This window comes from Panthera uncia, chromosome D4 (genome assembly GCF_023721935.1).
Source record: "Panthera uncia isolate 11264 chromosome D4, Puncia_PCG_1.0, whole genome shotgun sequence".
In the NCBI taxonomy this organism is placed as follows: domain Eukaryota; kingdom Metazoa; phylum Chordata; class Mammalia; order Carnivora; family Felidae; genus Panthera; species Panthera uncia.
Window position 1 is genome coordinate 53,472,786 of NC_064807.1, and position 18,914 is coordinate 53,491,699.

Here is an 18,914-nt window from a genome sequence, read left to right on the forward strand (position 1 = left end):
TCTTAGAAATAATGGCTATCCTAACGTTCCAAGACTCATTCCCAAGCATGTGTTTATACTGTGACTACATTTTCTCACATGGTTCTTCTTTATATGTAAATAGCAAACTGCTCCTATGACTTTAATATCTAACTTGTTTAATTCCCTTCTATGTATTCTAAATTACAACAGATGTTTCTCCAAGCTGGAAATACTCCTTTTTTTTTTTTTTTTTTCCTTAGCTTTTGCAAAAAAAAATTTTTTTTTTTGTTTTTTTTTGTTTTTTTTTTTTGGTGATTTGCTTGCTTTGCAAAAAGAAGGCCATTTCATTTTGAAAGATTATTGGAAAAGTGATGGTTTTTTATTATCACAGACATTTTTTTCTGGTTGTACAGTTTGGAGGCTTGGAGTGTTAGGGATGGCCACTATCCTGTTAAAGGCCAAAGATGTTTCTCTTTAATCTTTATGGAATTTGGAATCACGTTTATTTGAACCCTGTAGCTTTTTTGAGAAGTCTGTGCATTATTCTTTAAATGTAGAATAATGTAGGTCTTGCCCACAGAATTTGGCAGAATCCCACATAACCAAAAGAGCCTGACGGTTGTCCACACAGTTCATGAAACTGGCTTCGTGCAGGGCCACGTCAGTCACTGAGGCCCCAGCCCTGGCTGATGGCGTGTATGGAAAATATATGGGAGTCAGACTGTCTAGATCTTTTGGTTACATTTGACTTGTACCTCTGTTCAGGAAATTTGTTCATTATACCCTTGAAAATAATCCATTTATCTATCCGCTTAAACTAGTGCAAGACCGTTTAGGTTGAAAGAATTTATTTAATTTTTAGCACTTCCAGTGATCTCCTTAGAGAGAAAAAGCCCTTCTCATTTTAGAAAACTTTTATTAATGTTGATATTTGTGATTTGGGCGTTAACTTTTTCTTTTCTTTTCTTTTTATAATAATTATTTTGATGTCATTTTATTTTTTTATTTAATTATTTTTTAAATTTACATCCAAGTTAGCTAGCATATAGTGCAACAGTGATTTCAGGAGTAGATTCCTCAACGCCCCTTACCCATTTAACCCCTCCCCCCCCCCCAAAAACCCCTCCAGTAACCCTCTGGTTGTTCTCCATATTTAAGCGTCTCATATGTTTTGTCTCCTTCCCTGTCTTTATATTATTTTTGCTTCCCTTTCCTTGTGTTCATCTGTTCTGTGTCTTAAAATCCTTATATGCGTGAAGTCATATGATATTTGTCTTTCTCGGACTAATTTCACTTAGCATAATACCCTCTAGTTCCATCCACGTAGTCACAAATGGCAAGACTTCATTCTTTTTGATTGCTGAGTAATACTCCATTGTGTATATATATATATATATACCACATCACCTTTATCCATTCATCTATCAGTGGGCATTTGGGCTCTTTCCATACTTTGGCTATTGTTGATAGCGCTGCTATAAAACATTGGGGTTCATGTGTCCCCTCGAAACAACACACCTGTATCCCGTGGATAAATGCCTAGTAGTGCAATTGCTGGGTCGTAGGGTAGTTCTATTTTTAATTTTTTGAGGAACCTCCACACTGTTTTCCAGAGTGGCTGCACAGTTTGCATTCCCACCAACAATGCAAAAGAGATCCTTTCTCTCCACATCCTCACCAACATCTGTTGTTGCCTGAGTTAATGTTAGCCATTCTGACAGGTATGAGGTGGTATCTCATTGTGGTTTTGATTTGTATTTCCCTGATGATGAGTGATGCTGAGCATTTTTTCATGTGTCATTTGGCCATCTGGATGTCTTCTTTGGAAAACTGTCTATTCATGTCTCTTGCCCATTTCTTCACTGGATTATTTGTTTTTTGGGTGTTGATTTTGAGAAGTTCTTTATGGATTTTGGATACTAACCCTTTATCTAATATGTCATTTGCAAGTGTCTTCTCCCGTTCTGTCGGTTGCCTTTTAGTTTTGCTGATTGTTTCCTTCACTGTACAGAAGCTTTTTATTTTCATGAGGTCCCAATAGTTCATTTTTGCTTTTGTTCCCCTTGCCTCTGGAGACATGTTGAGTAAGAAGTTGCTGCAGCCAGGGTCAAAGAGGTTTTTGCCTGCTTTCTCCTCGAGGATTTTGATGGCTTCCTGTCTTACGTTTAGGTCTTTCATCCATTTTGAGTTTATTTTTGTGAATGGTGTAAGAAAGTGGTCCAGGTTCATTCTTTTGCATGTCGCTGTCCAATTTTCCCAGCACCACTTGCTAAAGAGACTGTCTTTCCTGCTTTGTCAAAGATTAGTTGGCCATAGGTTTGTGGGTCCATTTCTGGGTTCTCTATTCTGTTCCATTGATCTGAGTGTCTGTTTTTGTGCCAGTACCATACTGTCTTGATTACAGCTTTGTAATACAACTTGAAGTCTGGGATTTTGATGCCTCCAGCTTTGGTTTTCTTTTTCAAGATTGCTTTGGCTATTCGGGGTCTTTTCTAGTTCCATACAAATTTTAGGATTGTTTGTTCTAGCTCTGTGAAGAATGCTGGTGTTATTCTGATAGGGATTACATTGAATATGTAGATTGCTTTGGGTAGTATTGACATTTTAACAATATCTGTTCTTCCTATCCAGGAGCATGGAATATTTTTCCATTTTTTTGTGTCTTCTTCAATCTCTTTCATAAGCTTGCTATAGTTTTCAGTGTAGACGTCATTTAGATTTACAGGAGAGTTGATGTAAAGAATACAGGGAGTTTCTGTTACCTTTCTTCCAACTGCCCCAGATGTTAACATCTCACATAACCGCGGTACATGAAATCAAAATGAAGAATGTGGGTCCAACACTGCTAATGAAACAAGTAACTTCACCAGTGTTTTCAGTAATGACCCTTTTCTGTTCCAGGATTCAATCCAAGATTCCACACTGTATATAGTTAACATTACTTTTTAAATTTTATTTCTTAGAGTAATCAAAAATGTGTTGGGCCACTTCATTGTTTGTGTTTACGTACCAGGCTAGTTTATAAGAATTGTAAGGAGCTAGTTCTGCATTTTAAATGTGGGCTGTCAAGTCTCAGACTTTTCTATTGTTTTGCTGCCTAGCACCTGCGTCAGGTTGGGGTAGTGGGCAAATTTGTCGAGTTCTTCGGGCCGGGAGTAGCCCAATTGTCCATTGCCGACCGAGCTACTATTGCGAACATGTGTCCAGAGTACGGGGCGACTGCTGCGTTTTTCCCAGTTGATGAAGTTAGTATCAAGTACCTGGTGCAGACAGGTAAGTGCAGAACCGCGAAGGCAGAAGCCCTTCGTAAAGTTTCATAGAACTCTGGGGATTGGAGGACTGCCTTATGCCTCTGTCCCTTGGAGTGCACAGGGTCAGACTTACGGTGTTTCTCCTTTTCTCTGTAGAGTCAGAATGGTTGTTGGGATTTCAGAAGATATGAGACAGACACTGTATGGCCAGTAGAAAGAGCTCAGGTGTTCTGGAATCCAAGTTATGCATGCTGGTCTCTACTTCTAGTTATTTGACAGGAAACAAGGGATCTTAGTAATGAGAACAGCTGTCGTGTGCTGGGCACTTGCTATGTATTTGCTCTCACCCTCTTCACAGATCTGGGGTAGATTGATAGATGAGTTCATTAAACTAATCGGAGAGAAGACTGAGGATCAGAGAGAGATGTAGGGTATATATCCAAAGCCAATAAGTAATGGAGCTAGAATCCAAAGCTGAGGCTCCAAACAGGACAGCATTCCAGGACACCTCTGTCTGGGCTGTCCCAAAGGTAAAATGAAAGACCGCATGTGAGGGCATCTTGAAATGTTGGCGGTTTCTTGACTCTGTATGTATTTGTTTAGAGATTTGACTTGAACTTGGAGAAAGGTTTTTTGTTTTTTTTTTAATTTTTCAAATTTATTTTTAAAATATTCAGTCATTTATTTAACACATTATCAACATCTGATCTAGGTGTCAGAGATACAGCAGTGACCAACATAATGTCTCTGCCCTGGTGGAGTTTCCATTCCAGTGAGGGAGACAGGCGTGAACAAATAAATAAATGCATACATATGTATATAAGAGAATGAGGAAGAAGGCAGGGGAGGTGGTTGGAGTAGCTGAAGGGTGCTAATTTATATATCGGAAGGTCAGCCAGGGCTCCTGAAAGCAGTTTGAAGAGATGCTTAAGTGGGGGACAAGCAGTGGGAAGTGGTGGAGGAGGCATTTTCCAGACAGAGGAACCCAAGTACAGCAACTCAAGACGGGACGGTCTCCGTGTGTTCAGATAACAGCCGAGGGAGTGGGGGGGCCTTTGCGGCTGGAGCCCAGGGTCAAGGCCATGGGAGGGGAGGTCAGGGACCAGATCCACACAGGGGCTTGCAGGCCATAGTGGACAGTTAGAAATTTATTTTAAATTCTAAATGTTCTAGGAAGCCACCAGGTCATTTTGAGCAAGAAGATCACATGAAACAATTTTATTTTTGATGGCTCATCCTGTGTGGCAGAGGTGGAAGGGACCTTTTGTTTTCCAAATGGCTTTTTTTTTTTAAACATTTTTTAGTGTTTGTTTATTTTTGAGAGAGACAGAGAGAGCACGAGCCGGGGAGGGGCAGAGAGAGAAGGAGACACAGAATCCGAAGCAGGCTCCAGGCTCTGAGCTGTCAGCACAGAGCCCGATGCAGGGTTCGAACCCACAAACCATGAGATCATGACCTGAGCTGAAGTCAGATGCCTTAACCGACTGAGCCATCCAGGCACCCCCCAAATGACTTTTAAAATTACAACTGAGTTATTAAGGAGAAAAGAACAGACAGACTTGGGCCTTCTCATCAGTATCCAGTGTTTACTATTGAAAGGTTCTAATGGCTGATGTTCCTTTTGAGATATCAGGAACAGCAGGCATCAAAGGTAAAGGCTAGTCAAGGTAAAGGCAAACGCAAGGACGGGGCAAATGCACACACACCTCATCATGAGGGTTTGTGAGATGTTTACAGACTTCAAGTTTCATCCAGGTCTTCTCCCTGATTGTCCTGAGGAAAACCCTCTGGAAGTAGTTAATATTGTGATAAAAAGTGGTCTTTTTAAAATGTTTTTATTACATATAACCGTATTGAAATTGATTGAGATCTCCCTTACTCCCCAAAAAGTTGAAGTGAAAAAGAGGTAGAAATAAAAGAACAGAAGAAATGGTTGAGGGAATTGACCGAGAGAAGGGGAGGGTTGACGGGGAGGAAAAAGAGGGGAAAGCTGCAAAATACACCCAGAGATCAGATTCATTTCTGTGGCTGTAGAGGTGGCCACCAAGCTGCTTAGTGATCTGGCACCAAATTTGCCACATCTAGTGCATTGAAACAAACATACTGCTTCAGAGAAGTAGAGCCCTTTCTCACGCTGAAAGCTAAGAGAATTTTCTTCTGTGCATCTTCGGAAGAGGATGGCTGGGTTGTACCAAACGTGATAGATACATACATTAATGAAGCTCAGCCATCTTTTAAGAGGTCCAGGCTGAAAGCGGGTAACTTTTACAATCCAGCTAAAACAAACAGGCAAATAAACAGGCTCATCTGTCATGGTCCAAGAATCAAGCTCTCAAACAGTCTTACTTAACTGTCAGAGAAATGAGTGGAATGTGTGCCCATTGGGTATTGCTCCGTGAATATTGTCATCTACAGTCAGGATCTAGATAAAACAGCAGAGAGGCACCTGGCTGGCTCATCGGTAGAGCATGTGACTCTTGATCTCGGGGTTGTAAGTTGGAGCCCCGTGTTGGGTGTAGAGATTACTTGAAAATAAAATGTTAAAAAAAAAAGAAAAGAAAAAAAGATACAGCCGAGCATTGAGGGTCATATTCCATTAGGAGTTAAGACTTGGGACTTTGGAGTCTTGAGCCACTATTTCCTTATCTAGAACTTGTCTCATTAGAGATGGAGATGATACATTTAAAATGTTTAGCACATAGTGCTGGGCAGACGCGAAGTGCTCAGAGCTGGTGGCAGCTTGAGAGGATTGCTATTTTCACAAGAATAATGTGGAGTGCTGAGTCTGGTCACTTGAAGGCAGAGGCTTCGGTGTGCTTTAACAGTTAACTGAGCCTTAGGTCCTCTGAATGAAGGACAGTGACCAAAGAGAGGAGAGTACTTACAGATAGGACTAGAATCTTCTTCAGCACATAGTCCAGATCAGTTCATGGCCCCTGATAAACAGCAGCATAACCCAGAGAGTCAAAACGTTAGACTGAATGTTGAAATCGAAGCAAAGCTTTTGGGTGTGTGTGTGTGTGTGTGTGTGTGTGTGTGTGTGTGTTGCACCTGACTTCTCTAATTGCTGGCGGAGGCTTTAGTTTCACCAGGAAATATTAACACCTGTTACTTGTTATTTCTTAAAATGCCCACTTAGGTCGTGATGAAGAAAAAGTAAAGCAAATGAAAAAGTATCTTCAAGCTGTAGGAATGTTTCGGGATTTGAGTAACCTCTCTCAAGACCCAGAGTTTGCCCAGGTATGAGAGCACCTTTCACCAAGTGTGTGTTTCCTCTTCCTTGAGCCTGTGATTTCAGTCGTGTGTGTTTTTTTCTTAGGAGGTGTACTTGTAGGATATTAGTCACTGCCAAGTCATCACAGAAGAACATGTTAAAAGGCTGAAAAAAATAAAAGAGATAAGGAATTGTAAACATAAAATAACTTCTTCCATTAGGCTGAGTGTGCGCCCCCTTTCTGACCTACCCATTTACTCCTCTAAGGTGGAAAACCTTTGAAGAAGGCCTTTGCCAGAGGGAGTAAGGCTGTTTAAAAGCTAAGCTCATTGTTATTATAGATGGAAAAGAAATGGAGGTCAAGTGTAGCAATTAGTTCTGATTTATCCATTCATTTTCTTCATTCATTTTCTCAGGTGCAAACCGATTCCCAATTTTTCTTTTCAAGAAAGCCCGGAGGGTAACCTGGATACAGGCCCCTGGTTTTGTTTCATAGTACACTGAGAGAAGGAAATATGCACTTAGACCAAGGCCCATTTCCTGGCATTGATGACTGAGTGGCCACATCCTACCAATTCATTTTAGCAAAAAGCACAATGGTGTATGTATCATTTTAGAATAAACCCATCTCAAACTAAGCTAAGCCTTAAAAAGAGTGTAGGAGCTGCTTTGGAAAGGTGGATGCATAAAAGACACCAGCCAGCAGCTACAGCGCCCACCCTGGTCATCCTGAGAGGTGATAAGTCTTCCCGCCTGTCCCGTACCACTTACGTGTCCATCTTGATCTTCGGAAACTCATTCTTTAAGTATTAAAAAGAACATTGACTCCTTGCTTATGAATGTGGTGGTTTAGTTTGTTTGGTTTTGTAGCTGTGGTGTTATAAATTGACACAACCGGAGTGTTTTCTCTGAGGTACAGCGTCCGCGCCTGAGTCCCTTCTCTTTTGGGTGGACAGGTTGTAGAATTGAACTTGAGAACAGTCGTGCCTTGCTGCAGTGGACCAAAAAGGCCTCAGGACAAAGTCGCTGTGACGGACATGAAAAAGGACTTTGAGAGCTGCCTTGGAGCCAAGGTAGGGTCTGGGAAGGCAGGTGGACGTCTCCCCAACCCTGCCCCGTGCCCGATCTCTTAGTGCCCATGCTGCTTTTCACCCTCTAATGAGGAAGCTTCCTGAAGCCTGACTCTGAGGGCGTTCCTTCTCCATCCTGAAGTCCTCAGTGCCTCTCCCATTAGCCAAGAGCCACACAACTTCCTAAGAGCACTTGACCACCTGTGAACACAACTCATCCCGCCTTTTTAAAAGCATATCTGCTTTTCATATGACTCTCACGACACTGTCTACTCGACTTGCCCAAGCTTTTCTGGCCATTTTACTTCTTGTTCATGCCCTGCCTCCACCCACCTGCATCCGTCTTCACCCTCTGTGCATGTCCTAATCTATCAGCCCCTCCATAGCATGGCCTCACATCCCATAGCAGAAAGTCATCATTTGAACTTCTGGCACTTGGTCTGAGATGGCATCCATGTTCTTAAACCTACATTGCTGGTCCTTTACATTTCCCTTATTGGATGTCCCTTGTTGGACTGTATGTTTTGAGTATAGGATTTGTGTCAGAATCACCTTTGTATCCCACAAAGTACCCAGCATAACATCTTGTATGCAGATTTTCAATGAACATCTCCCCACATGATGATTACGGTATGTGGTGGGTTTTATCCTTGAGCCACCAGCATTAAACCAAATGTTCAGCTGTACTTTATTTGCCTTATTGATCATGATTAGTTGAATCTGACCAAAATGTATATATATATACACACAGTGAAAAGTTCTCACTTTAGAAGAAAAAGAAATACTTTGGTAACCATAATTTTAAAAGCAATTTTTAACAAAACATAAGTATGTCAGCTAGTGAACTCTGAAATGCTAGAGAAAAATTAAAGTTCTCTTTATTGTTTTTAAATATTTATAAAAGGCAGTCATAATTTCTGAATCTTGATCTACTTTGAAGTCCTATTAATATTTACTTCCTTCTCATCTCAAAAATGGAAATGCTAAAGCTACAAATTTAGTTTCAAGTTCGTCTGATTAACTCAATGACATTATTGTAGAGTTTAATGGATAGGAACCAAGGCCACTGATTCTAATATGATGGAAACTTAGAACTTCTTTTTTTTTTTTTTCTCTCTCTCTCTCCCCATAGCAAGGGTTTAAAGGATTCCAGGTTGCTCTGGACCATCATAATGACCATAAGACATTTATATATAATAATAGTGAATTCACCCTCACTCATGGTTCCGTGGTCATTGCTGCCATTACTAGCTGCACAAACACCAGTAATCCATCGGTGATGTTGGGGGCAGGTGAGTGCATTTGAATTGGTCCCCATGGTCCTGTGGACGTGTGGGTGGAAATCTTTCAAGACACGACCCAGGGGCTTAACAGTTCTACATGTCCAAACATTGTCTTTTACCAAGGCAGAGATTTATTGGCCCAAAAGTGTTTACACAGTAACTAGTGTCCAAAGCCAAGTATTTAAAGTAGAATACATAATGCATACTAGTCTTTAGGATTAACACAGAAAATAAGTAGAAGAAAGCCAAAAAAAAAAAAAAGATGAATTTTTGGTAAAGCTTAGAATCTTGTGTTAGATTCTAGAAGGAAAAACAAAAACAAAACCTGTTTTCATATCAATATCACAGACTATTCTCTGTAAAACCCCTATTGGGCCTTTTCATACAGTAGACTTCGTCTGTCTTTGAAGTGCTGTCAGGTGCATCTGACTAAGGGCACAGGGCACTGGTTGATAAAACTTCCTGGTCTTTTAGGCAATTCTGGTTAAGCAGTTAATATTGACATACAGAGTTTAATTAATAGAAGGCTCTTTAGTGGGAATGCAAGCTGGTGCAGCCACTCTGGAAAACAGTATGGAGGTTCCTCAGAAAACTAAAAATAGAACTACCCTACGACCCAGCAATTGCACTATTAGGTATTTGTCCAAGGGATACAGGTGTGCTGTTTCGAGGGGACACATGCACCCCAATGTTTATAGCAGCACTCTCAACAATAGCCAAAGTATGGAAAGAGCCCAAATGTCCACTGATGGATGAATGGATAAAGAAGATACGGTTTATATACACAATGGAGTATTACTCAGCAATCAAAAAATGAAGTCTTGCCATTTGCGACTACGTGGATGGAACTGGAGGGTATTATGCTAAGTGAAATTAGAGAAAGACAAATATCATATGACTTCACTCATATGAGGACTTTAAGAGACAAAACAGATGAACATAAGGGAAGGGAAGCAAAAATAATATAAAAACAAGGAGGGGGACAAAACAGAAGAGACTCATAAATACGGAGAACAAACTCAGGGTTACTGGAGGAGTTGAAATCATTGTTGCACTCCTGAAATCATTGTTGCACTATATGCTAACTAATTTGGATGTAAATTTTTAAAAATAATAAAACTTTTTTTTTTTTTTTTAAAAGGAAAGCTCTTTAGTTTCCAGTTGTTTTTTATCATTCCCAAGAGTTCCTGTTGTGTCCAAAGACCAAGGTCATCACAGAGTTCTTTCTTTTTAAAGTGCACAAGTACATAAGGAAAACCTTTGTCCAAGAATTCTTCTCTGGACACCTAAGCCTTTGTTGTCTGGATCGAACAAATTTCCTTAAGACAAGTCACCAGCTTGTCTGTAGCTTTTTGTGTCTTTTGACCCCCACTCCTCATTTGTTTACAAATTCTATGAGATGTTCCTAAGAGAGCACCCAGTGCCCCAGTAATGGTCTCTGTTACTTGCCAAAAATCCAGGGGCCTAGAGCTAGTGATTTTCTGCTTTAAAAAAAAAAATCTGAGGACTAGATTTTTACTCTAGACTGTATTCCTCACCTACCAGTACACAATTCATATCCCTTTAAAAAGGGCCCTTCCAATTATAATTTTCATCCAAATAAAACGTAATTAGAAGGATTGCTTTCCCTCCAAAAGTTAAAAACTTATTCTGTAATATATTCCTGAACATTTTTAAGTTTACTTCTTTAAAAAAAAAAAAAAAAAAAAGCCCATCTCTTTCTTCGTTTTCATGACTAATTTTGAGTTTACTGCATACGTGTAAATGACTTTGGGCCAGTGAGCTTTTGATTTCTGCTAGGCAGCAGAACTAGAAAGCACCATGAATGGGGCTTTGTCAGGCGGTGGCAGGAAATGCAGACGGAAGGACCAGTCTCCTTGCTGAACTGTCCCTGGCAGCTAGGCTAGGTGGCCACCCTACCCAATGTTGGTGTTCACTATTTCACAGGATTGTTAGCAAAGAAAGCTGTGAATGCCGGCCTGCATGTGAAGCCTTACATCAAAACTAGCCTGTCTCCTGGAAGCGGTGTGGTCACCTACTACCTGAGAGAAAGTGGTGTCATGCCTTACCTGTCACAGCTTGGGTGAGGAAGAATTTTCTTTTACACATTGCTTTTGTTGTATTTTGTTCCACATGTATCTTACGGTGTCACCTTGTAACACGTCAGCCTATCTGATGGTATCTAATTAGTCTTGTCAGAAGGTGAGTAGACTTCAGCCCTTACATTCCAACAGAGTAGGGCCCTCGTGTGGACACTTGTGCTGGTTGTTCATCATACAAGGGTGCCTATAAGGGCAAAGCAGGACTGAAATCAAGCCTGTGGCTTTGCTATGACACTGCATCCTTCTAGAGGAGAGGCTGCCATTTCTCAATTGACAGAGGTATGCTGTGGGCTAACATTGGCTCTGCACCTGAGAGACTGCCCTTAGGTATGAAAATACTTACTTACCAGGACTAAAAATGTTTTAATTCCTTGGTGTAAACTAGTCATTTGTTACCAAATACAATTCCTCCAGTTTGCCCACTGTTCCTAATTTGGATGAGAAAGATTTTATCCATGTATCTCATTAAAGTCAAAGTCCTTGGGATTATACAGAGTAGTAAATACAGAAATTAAATGGCATATGTGATTTCAACTTTTAAAAAATCTAGATCATTCTCTCATGGTTCATGGTTTTGAACCCCATGTCAGGGTCTGTGCTGACAGCTCAGAGCCTGGAGCCTGCTTCAGATTGTGTGTCTCCCTCTCTCTCTGCCCCTCCCCCACTCATGCTCTGTCTCTCTGTCTCTCTCTCTCTCTCTCTCTCAAAAACAAATAAACATTTTTTTAAAAAAAGTCTAGATCATTTAGTTGAACTCCTTTTTACAATTTACTCGAAAAAGAATTTATTTTATTTTAGTTTTATTTGAGAGAGAGAGAAAGAGCAAGCAGGGGGCGGGGAGACAGAGAGCAACAAGGAATCCCGAGGAAGCTCTGTGATGTCAGCACAGAGCCTAACATGGGGCATGATGCCATAAACTGTGAGATCGTGTGACCTGAGCTGAAATCAAGAGTCAGATGCTCGACCAACTGAGCCCCCCAGGAGCCCCTCAAAAAAGACTTTAATTCAATGATCTCGAATGGATGAATAGTATATTAAAACGCTCTACCTGGTTGGTCAGTCGCATGTTGACTCTTAATCTTGGGGTCATGTTCGAGCCCCGTGTTGGGGGGTTAGATTGTGCTTAAGATTAAAACAAAAACAAAAACACCTTTAAAATGCTCCTGAGAGGGGCGCCTGGGTGGCTCAGTCGGTTAACCATCCGACTTCGGCTCAGGTCATGATCTCGCGGTCCGTAAGTTCAAGCCCCGCATCAAGCTCTGTGCTGACAGCTCAGAGCCTGGAGCCTGCTTCACATTCTGTGTCTCCCTCTCTCTCTGACCCTCCCCCATTCATGCTGTCTCTCCCTGTCTCAAAAATAAATAAACGTTAAAAAAAATTTTTTTTGTAAATAAAATGCTCCTGAGAATGAAAGCTTTCTAGAGACAGTGCTAAACTTACTCCATGTGCTGCTGTTCTCCTTAAATCAGTAGTCTCTAGACCTGTCATCGGCAGAGAGGCTTGCTGAGAATCATTGCGCACCCGTGCTTCTCTCCCGGCACCTAGGTTTGATGTGGTCGGCTACGGTTGCATGACCTGCATTGGCAATAGTGGGCCCTTACCCGAAGCTGTGGTAGACGCCATCACCCAGGTAAGTGCAGAGGAGCCTGTGGGGCTTCAGAGTTGTTGTCTCCTTTCATAAGATGTGCAACCAAAATGCCGGTCGTCTCAGGAAGGTCCGGGGAAGCAGGGAATGGATGCCGTTGCACGTACGGTCTTCGGGGGCAAGCCAGCCTTACCAGCTGTCTACCTTGTGCGGCACATTTCTCAGCCGTAAATTGAAGATGATAATAGTACGTGCTGCGAGCACGGAGGTGATAATGGACATGCCAGACTTTGAGTGGTGCCGGCACACAAGTGCCCGGTCGGTGCTGGTGTTGACTGCAGACAGCTCCAGAACTGTGTGTTCCTGGTAATCTGAAAACTGGCTCGGAGTCAGGGCTCCATGCAAACAAATCAAAACTAAGTTGCATTGGTTTGATTTTTGTTCTGTAAATTCTGTAGCTTTGAGAAACACTATTTGGTTTGCTTTGCAAACATAGGTCAGTGTGGCTTCCTTGAGCTTTCAGCTGTTACAGACTTTCCCTCCTGTTCTCAGGCCCCAGGCGGCAAAGTAACCAGGATGCTGCCTTCTGACTGACCTGGGAGTTTCTCATGACAGAAACCATGTCTCTCTGTGTCTTTTGACCCAGAGTGTCTCCCCAGGGACAGCCGTGCATGTTCTTTTCCCCGCACCCAGGGGACCAAGTGAAAGAAGGGTTTAAGGAGCCTCCTCCATTGATGGGAAACTTTAGCAGGTGGTCTGAGACAAAAAGTCCAGGCAACCTCTTCTCTGCGTGAACTGATTTTTCTCTTGCCGGACACAGGGAGACCTTGTAGCTGTTGGAGTACTATCTGGGAACAGGAATTTTGAAGGTCGAGTCCACCCCAATACCCGGGCCAACTACTTAGCCTCTCCGCCCTTAGTGATAGCATATGCAATTGCTGGGACCATCAGGATCAACTTTGAGAAAGAGCCACTGGGTAAGATTTCGTTTGTGTGGTTACATTTGTTTGTTTGGTTTTTTTCCCAGTGAATCTGAAAATCTTATTGGAGGAAAATAACTGCTTTCATTAATAATTAATGAGGCAAAGAACTAACAAAGATGAGAAGGAGTCTTTTCTTTATTCCCTCACACACAGGGAAGACCTACCTGAAATACACAAGAATTAACTGAAGGACAGAGATAACAAAAGGAAAGAAATAAGGGGCACCTGGGTGGCTCAGTTGGTTAAGCAGCCAACTTTTGATTTTGGCTCAGGTCAAGATCTCAGGTTCATGAGTTACACACGGGCTCCATGCTAACACTGCAGAGCCTGCTTAGGATTTTCTCTCTCTCCGTCTCTCTCTCTGCCCTTCTTCTGCTCATTCACTCTCTCTCTCTGTCTACCTCTCAAAATAAATAGATAAATAAAACTTAAAAAAAAAAAAAAAAGGGCTCCTGGGTGGCTCAGTCAGTTGAGCATCCGACTTCGGCTCAAGTCATGATCTCGCAATTCGTGAGGTTAAGCCCCTGTCGGGCTCTGTGCTGACAGCTGGAAGCCTGGAGCCTGCTTCAGATTCGGTGTCTCCCTTTCTCTCTGCCCCTCCCCTGCTCGCACTCTGTCTCTCAAAAAACATAACATTAAAAAATAATTTAAAAAAATAAAAAATAAAACAAAAATTTTAAAAGGAAAGAAATACAAAAAGGCATAGAGAGCATGCTATTCTGGCTTCTTCCCTAGTTCTTCTCTTTCTAGCTCCTGCTTTTATCTAACGATAGGCACTGTATTAACATATACTCTGTGGAAACACATCTCACACAGTTCACCTTCCCCAAATTCGGACAAATGATGCTGTGTTTCCTTTCCTCTGGTGGTTTTGCTGTGCCTTCCCCAATCTGTTCTGAGTAGATTAAATAATGTGAAAACAGTGCCCCTTAAATTAACTTTTTGGAAATCAAAACTAGAGCTATAATTGATCCTCATTATATGGTAGATTTGATATTGCAGATTTGCTTATTCACCAAAATGTATTTTAACCCCCAAATCAATACTCACCTTACCTCCAAGGTCATTTGCAGACACGCACAGAGGGGTGACAGCTTTGAGTCACTCAACGAGCGTGTTCTCAGCTGCATCCAAACTAGGCAGGGTTCCACCTTCTTGTTTCAGCACTCCTACTGTCAGCAAGTATCCTGTTCATGCTCTGTGTAGTGCCGTGTTTTCCCACATTTTTGTGGTTTTGGTGATTGCACTTTTAAAAATAGTCCCCAAGCGTAGTGCCGAAGTGCTGTCTAGTATACGTAAGCCCGAGAAGGCTGGGGTGTGCCTCGTGGGAGGTAGACTTAGTTCAGGCAGGAGTTATCGTGTTGCTGGCTGTGACTTCAGTGTAAACGCATCAACAAAATATATTAGATAGGGTGTCTTTAAGCAGAAGCACATGTAAAGCAAGATTATGTATTGATCGTTGCCGAAAACGTTAGGCTCGAGGCCCTCAGGGGCCTAACCCGCATCCCCTGGGGGCAGCGACTGAGTCTTCACTACTCAGTGTTTGCATGGATTTTACAGAATATTGCTACCACGGAGAACGGGATTTGACTGTATGTGATAATGAAAATGGGGTATTAAATTCAGTTTTTCTCTAATAAACTTTTTTTCCCCCAGGAGTAAATGCAAAGGGACAACAGGTATTTCTGAAAGACATCTGGCCAACCAGAGACGAGATCCAGGCCGTGGAGCGTCAGTACGTAATCCCTGGGATGTTTAAGGAGGTCTACCAGAAAATAGAGGTGAGGTCCCCCCCACCCTGCCCCTACACGTTTAGGGGAAAGCCGTTCCTTTGTGGCCTCTCTGCAGACCTTGAGGCTGATGGGGTGGAAGCTATGGAGAGTAACATTTACTTCTAAAGATAACCAGGGGAGTGGTTCTCAGTCGTTTCTCCTGAGACTCACATTTTTACAAAACCGCACACTCCCCAGATGTTCCCAGATTTGCTCAAGGCCCCAGCTTTGGCAGTAGCCTCGGGAAGAGAGGCCTTAGGTTGTGTGTGATTCCTAGCCAGCTTGCCCGAACCCACCCCCTCCTCAGACACCCTGGGTATTGTGTCAACTGTGGTTGAGGATCCGTGATGTCTACTAGAGTTTGTCACTGAGGTAGAGGTGTAATGCACCCTCAGAATTATTTGGATGCTTAAAAAAATTTTTTAAACCCATTCAGTAAAAAGCCCCAAACTACCAAACTACTGAAATAAATAAAACTTTTTGTGCAGTTTACAAACAGGGAGAAAATGTGTGGGGCTCAGTATCGTTTTCGGAGACCCTTGGATGTTATTCTTTCTCTGCTTTCTATGGTTGGGTGCCTTAGGGAGTGCTGACTGGGGCTTGGGTTTGAAATAACAGAGCAGACTGTCTGGGGAGAAGGGTCAAATGGGGGGTCATATTCACGCACCGTGCCCTCCCACGAGTTGCACATTGGGAAGTGGTTATGAGCAAGTTTGTTGGGCGTTGGGTTGAACGCATTTCTCCAAAGGCTGAGGTAATGACCCTGTGGAGACATTCAAGTTGATTTTAATGCATAGCAGCTGTCATTTGCTATCCAGTGTCCATGTGACCTGGATGTCCACTTCCCCAAATTTTCAGAGAGTAAATAATTTCCCCTTTGGTACAGTCTGAATTATTGCTTCTTAAGTTAATACTTTGTATATGGATTAGTTTTCTGTTGCTGCCCAACAATTTATCCTAAAACTTAGTGGGTTAAAACAGCATTTATTATCTTACAGTTTCTGTGGATCAGAAATCCAAGTGTGGCTTAGCCGAGTGCCTCTGCCTTCACAAGGCTCCAGCCAAGGTGTCATCTGGGGCTGAGCTCATCTGAAGGCTCAGCTGGGGGAAGACCCCCTTCTAAGGCCACTCACATGGTTGTGGGAGGATAATGTGCCTCACAGGCTGTTGGGCTGAGGGCCTCAGGTCCCTGCCTACAGTTAGCTGGAGGCCACCCTCATTGCCTTGCCGGTGGGTCTCTTCACAGTTCACAGCATGGTACTGACTTCCATCAGAGCAAGCAAGAAAGGGAGAGAGAGACAGAAGGCCGAGTCTCTTTATAACCCAATCTTGGAAATTAGTCACTAGGTTCAGCCCACACTCAGCAGGAGGGGATGGCTTAAGGGTGTGAATGCCAGAAAGGTGGGGGCAAGTCCTTGGAGCCGTCTTAGGGGCTTCCTGTCACAGTGCATATGTATTTTTAAGTTATTTGCCATGACATTGTCTTAGTATAAAGGAACTCTTTTGTATGGCTGGAATAAGAACTGTTTTGGGGTTTGTTGTATCGAAGTGGAATTGACACACAATTACGTTAGTTTCAGGCCCCGTACATCTCATTGCTCACCACAAGTGTAGCTACCCTGCATCCCCGTTCATCACTGTTACGATACCACTGACTATGTTCCCCGTGCTGTGCCTTTCATCCCCATGGCTCATGCATTCCATGACTTGGAGCCTATACCCCCCAACCCCTTTCACCCCTTTCTGCCCATCCTTTCACCTCCCCTCCCCTCCGGCAACCATCAGTTATTTCTCTGTGTGTATCAGTCTGCTTCTGCTTTTTCTGTTGGTTTGTTCATTTGATTTGTTTTTTAGGTGCCACGTACAAGTGAAACCATGGTATTTATCTTTCTCTGATGTATTTCACTTGGTGTACTCAGTGTTATGCTAAGGATGGTTTTTATTATACTCTTAGAACATTCATTTTTTGCTTACATGTTAAATAAATATTCCTTAGAATGGAATGTGATTCGATTTGCTTTTCTTTCTTTTATCTTTTTGTATTTTTTTAAAGACTGTGAATGAAAGCTGGAATGCCTTAGCAGCCCCCTCGGATAAGCTATATTGCTGGAATCCCAAATCAACGTACATTAAGTCACCACCGTTCTTTGAAAACCTGGTATGGCTTTTTTTTTAATGTTTAACAAAATCAGTTTTCCAAATGGTTTCCTTATAAAGTCTACTTTATTACCCTGTGCCCTTGCTTTGTCCACCCATTCCATTGAAACCTGTACAAAGCCGAACGGATGATGCTGGGAGAATCTTGAGAAGCTGGGATATTTGGCTCTAGTGAGCCTACAGCTTCTGTGTCTGGGGCTTCTGTGTGGCTGTTAGAGACACCCTGGGGCTCCAGTGCCACCTGGACGTAGACTCAGAAAAGTCTGCGGAACTGACTGTTCCGGGAAGACATCCCCAGGCCTGTTCTATTTAAACCTTATACTCAGAAATCAAGGGAGATCTTCTCTACAACTGATGAACCAGGAGCCTGTGACCCCCTGGGTGGGGAGAGGGTGGGAGGAGAAGTCGGGATTCTCGTGTCCTCAGCTTCTGAGCTCCGTGGATGTGGACACAAAGAATGCCACCTATGGCTGCATCCCTGTTGGTTTTGACAGAATAGTGCCCAACTTTGCCTCCCTTCAAGGGTGGGATGTGAGTGTTCTGAGTAAATTCACCTTACTTTTCTAAGTACCCCTGACAAAACTAGGACCCCTAGTTCAGGTCCACAGACCATTGCTGTGACCGTTGAGACTCCCTTGGTGACTTGTTGGAGCAAACCTGGGCCAACACTGACTTGCTGTATGCTTTGCTAGACTTCAGATATCCAGCCGCCTAAGTCTATAGTGGATGCATATGTGCTGTTAAATTTGGGGGATTCGGTAACAACTGACCACATTTCTCCGGCTGGAAATATTGCAAGAAACAGCCCCGCTGCTCGCTACTTAACTAACAGAGGGTAAGTGTGAGTGAGGGAAAAAAAGACTAAAAGACAGAAATGGAATGAATGAAGCCAGTATTTCTCTTTTGAATCAGAGTCTGGTTTTCTCTGAACGCTGAGGCTTGAAAAACAGTCACCCTTTCTGTTTGCTGCTTCCAAGCTTCCTTGGGAGATTCCATCAGCAAGGGAGGGGACCTTCCTTCTAATGTCCCCATGAGACCCAGCTGTCGTTCCCGCCCCAGCTTGGCTGCCGTGAGGGTATGGGCTTTGCTCTCCGCCTGTGTCGCACTCGGCAGGGATGTCACCTGAGGTGCGTAGCCAGGTCCTGGTTGAGAGGAGGAATTTCTGAGAACAGTGGCTGACACATCCATTTGCCAATCCTTCAGTCTAGACTGATTTTAACAGCTATTATGCCAGTATTATCTCTTGTCACCTGATAACACCGATAGTAATTGGAGTCGTTCCCAGATCTGACTTTCCATAAGAATCATCTGGGGAGATAAAAATTCCGGTTCCTCTCTGCACCTCCTGAATCAGCTTCTTCAGGGATGAAGCCCAGGGCTGATCTGAAGAACAAAATCCAGCACCTTCTTCTTCCTTCCCTTTCCTTGCCCTTCCCTTTGCTTTCTTTTCCCTTTCTCTTTCCTTTCCCTTGCCCTTCCCCTTCCCTTTCTTTCCCTTTCTCTTGCCCTTCCCTTTCTCTTTCCTTTCTTTCTTTT

The 18,914-nt window shown here is 42.7% G+C and overlaps 1 protein-coding gene across 1 annotated transcript in view; it reads left to right on the forward strand.

The window, feature by feature from the left end:
- Nucleotides 1–18,914, forward strand: part of ACO1 (aconitase 1) — a 65,422-nt gene that overhangs the window by 35,527 nt on the left and 10,981 nt on the right. The window contains exons 8-17 of the mRNA XM_049624763.1: nt 3,063–3,234; nt 6,352–6,452; nt 7,383–7,499; nt 8,629–8,788; nt 10,727–10,862; nt 12,427–12,511; nt 13,287–13,443; nt 15,106–15,230; nt 17,275–17,379; nt 18,071–18,213. Of these exons, the coding sequence (XP_049480720.1) occupies nt 3,063–3,234; nt 6,352–6,452; nt 7,383–7,499; nt 8,629–8,788; nt 10,727–10,862; nt 12,427–12,511; nt 13,287–13,443; nt 15,106–15,230; nt 17,275–17,379; nt 18,071–18,213 (1,301 nt within the window). The remainder of the gene's footprint in view (nt 1–3,062; nt 3,235–6,351; nt 6,453–7,382; nt 7,500–8,628; nt 8,789–10,726; nt 10,863–12,426; nt 12,512–13,286; nt 13,444–15,105; nt 15,231–17,274; nt 17,380–18,070; nt 18,214–18,914) is intronic.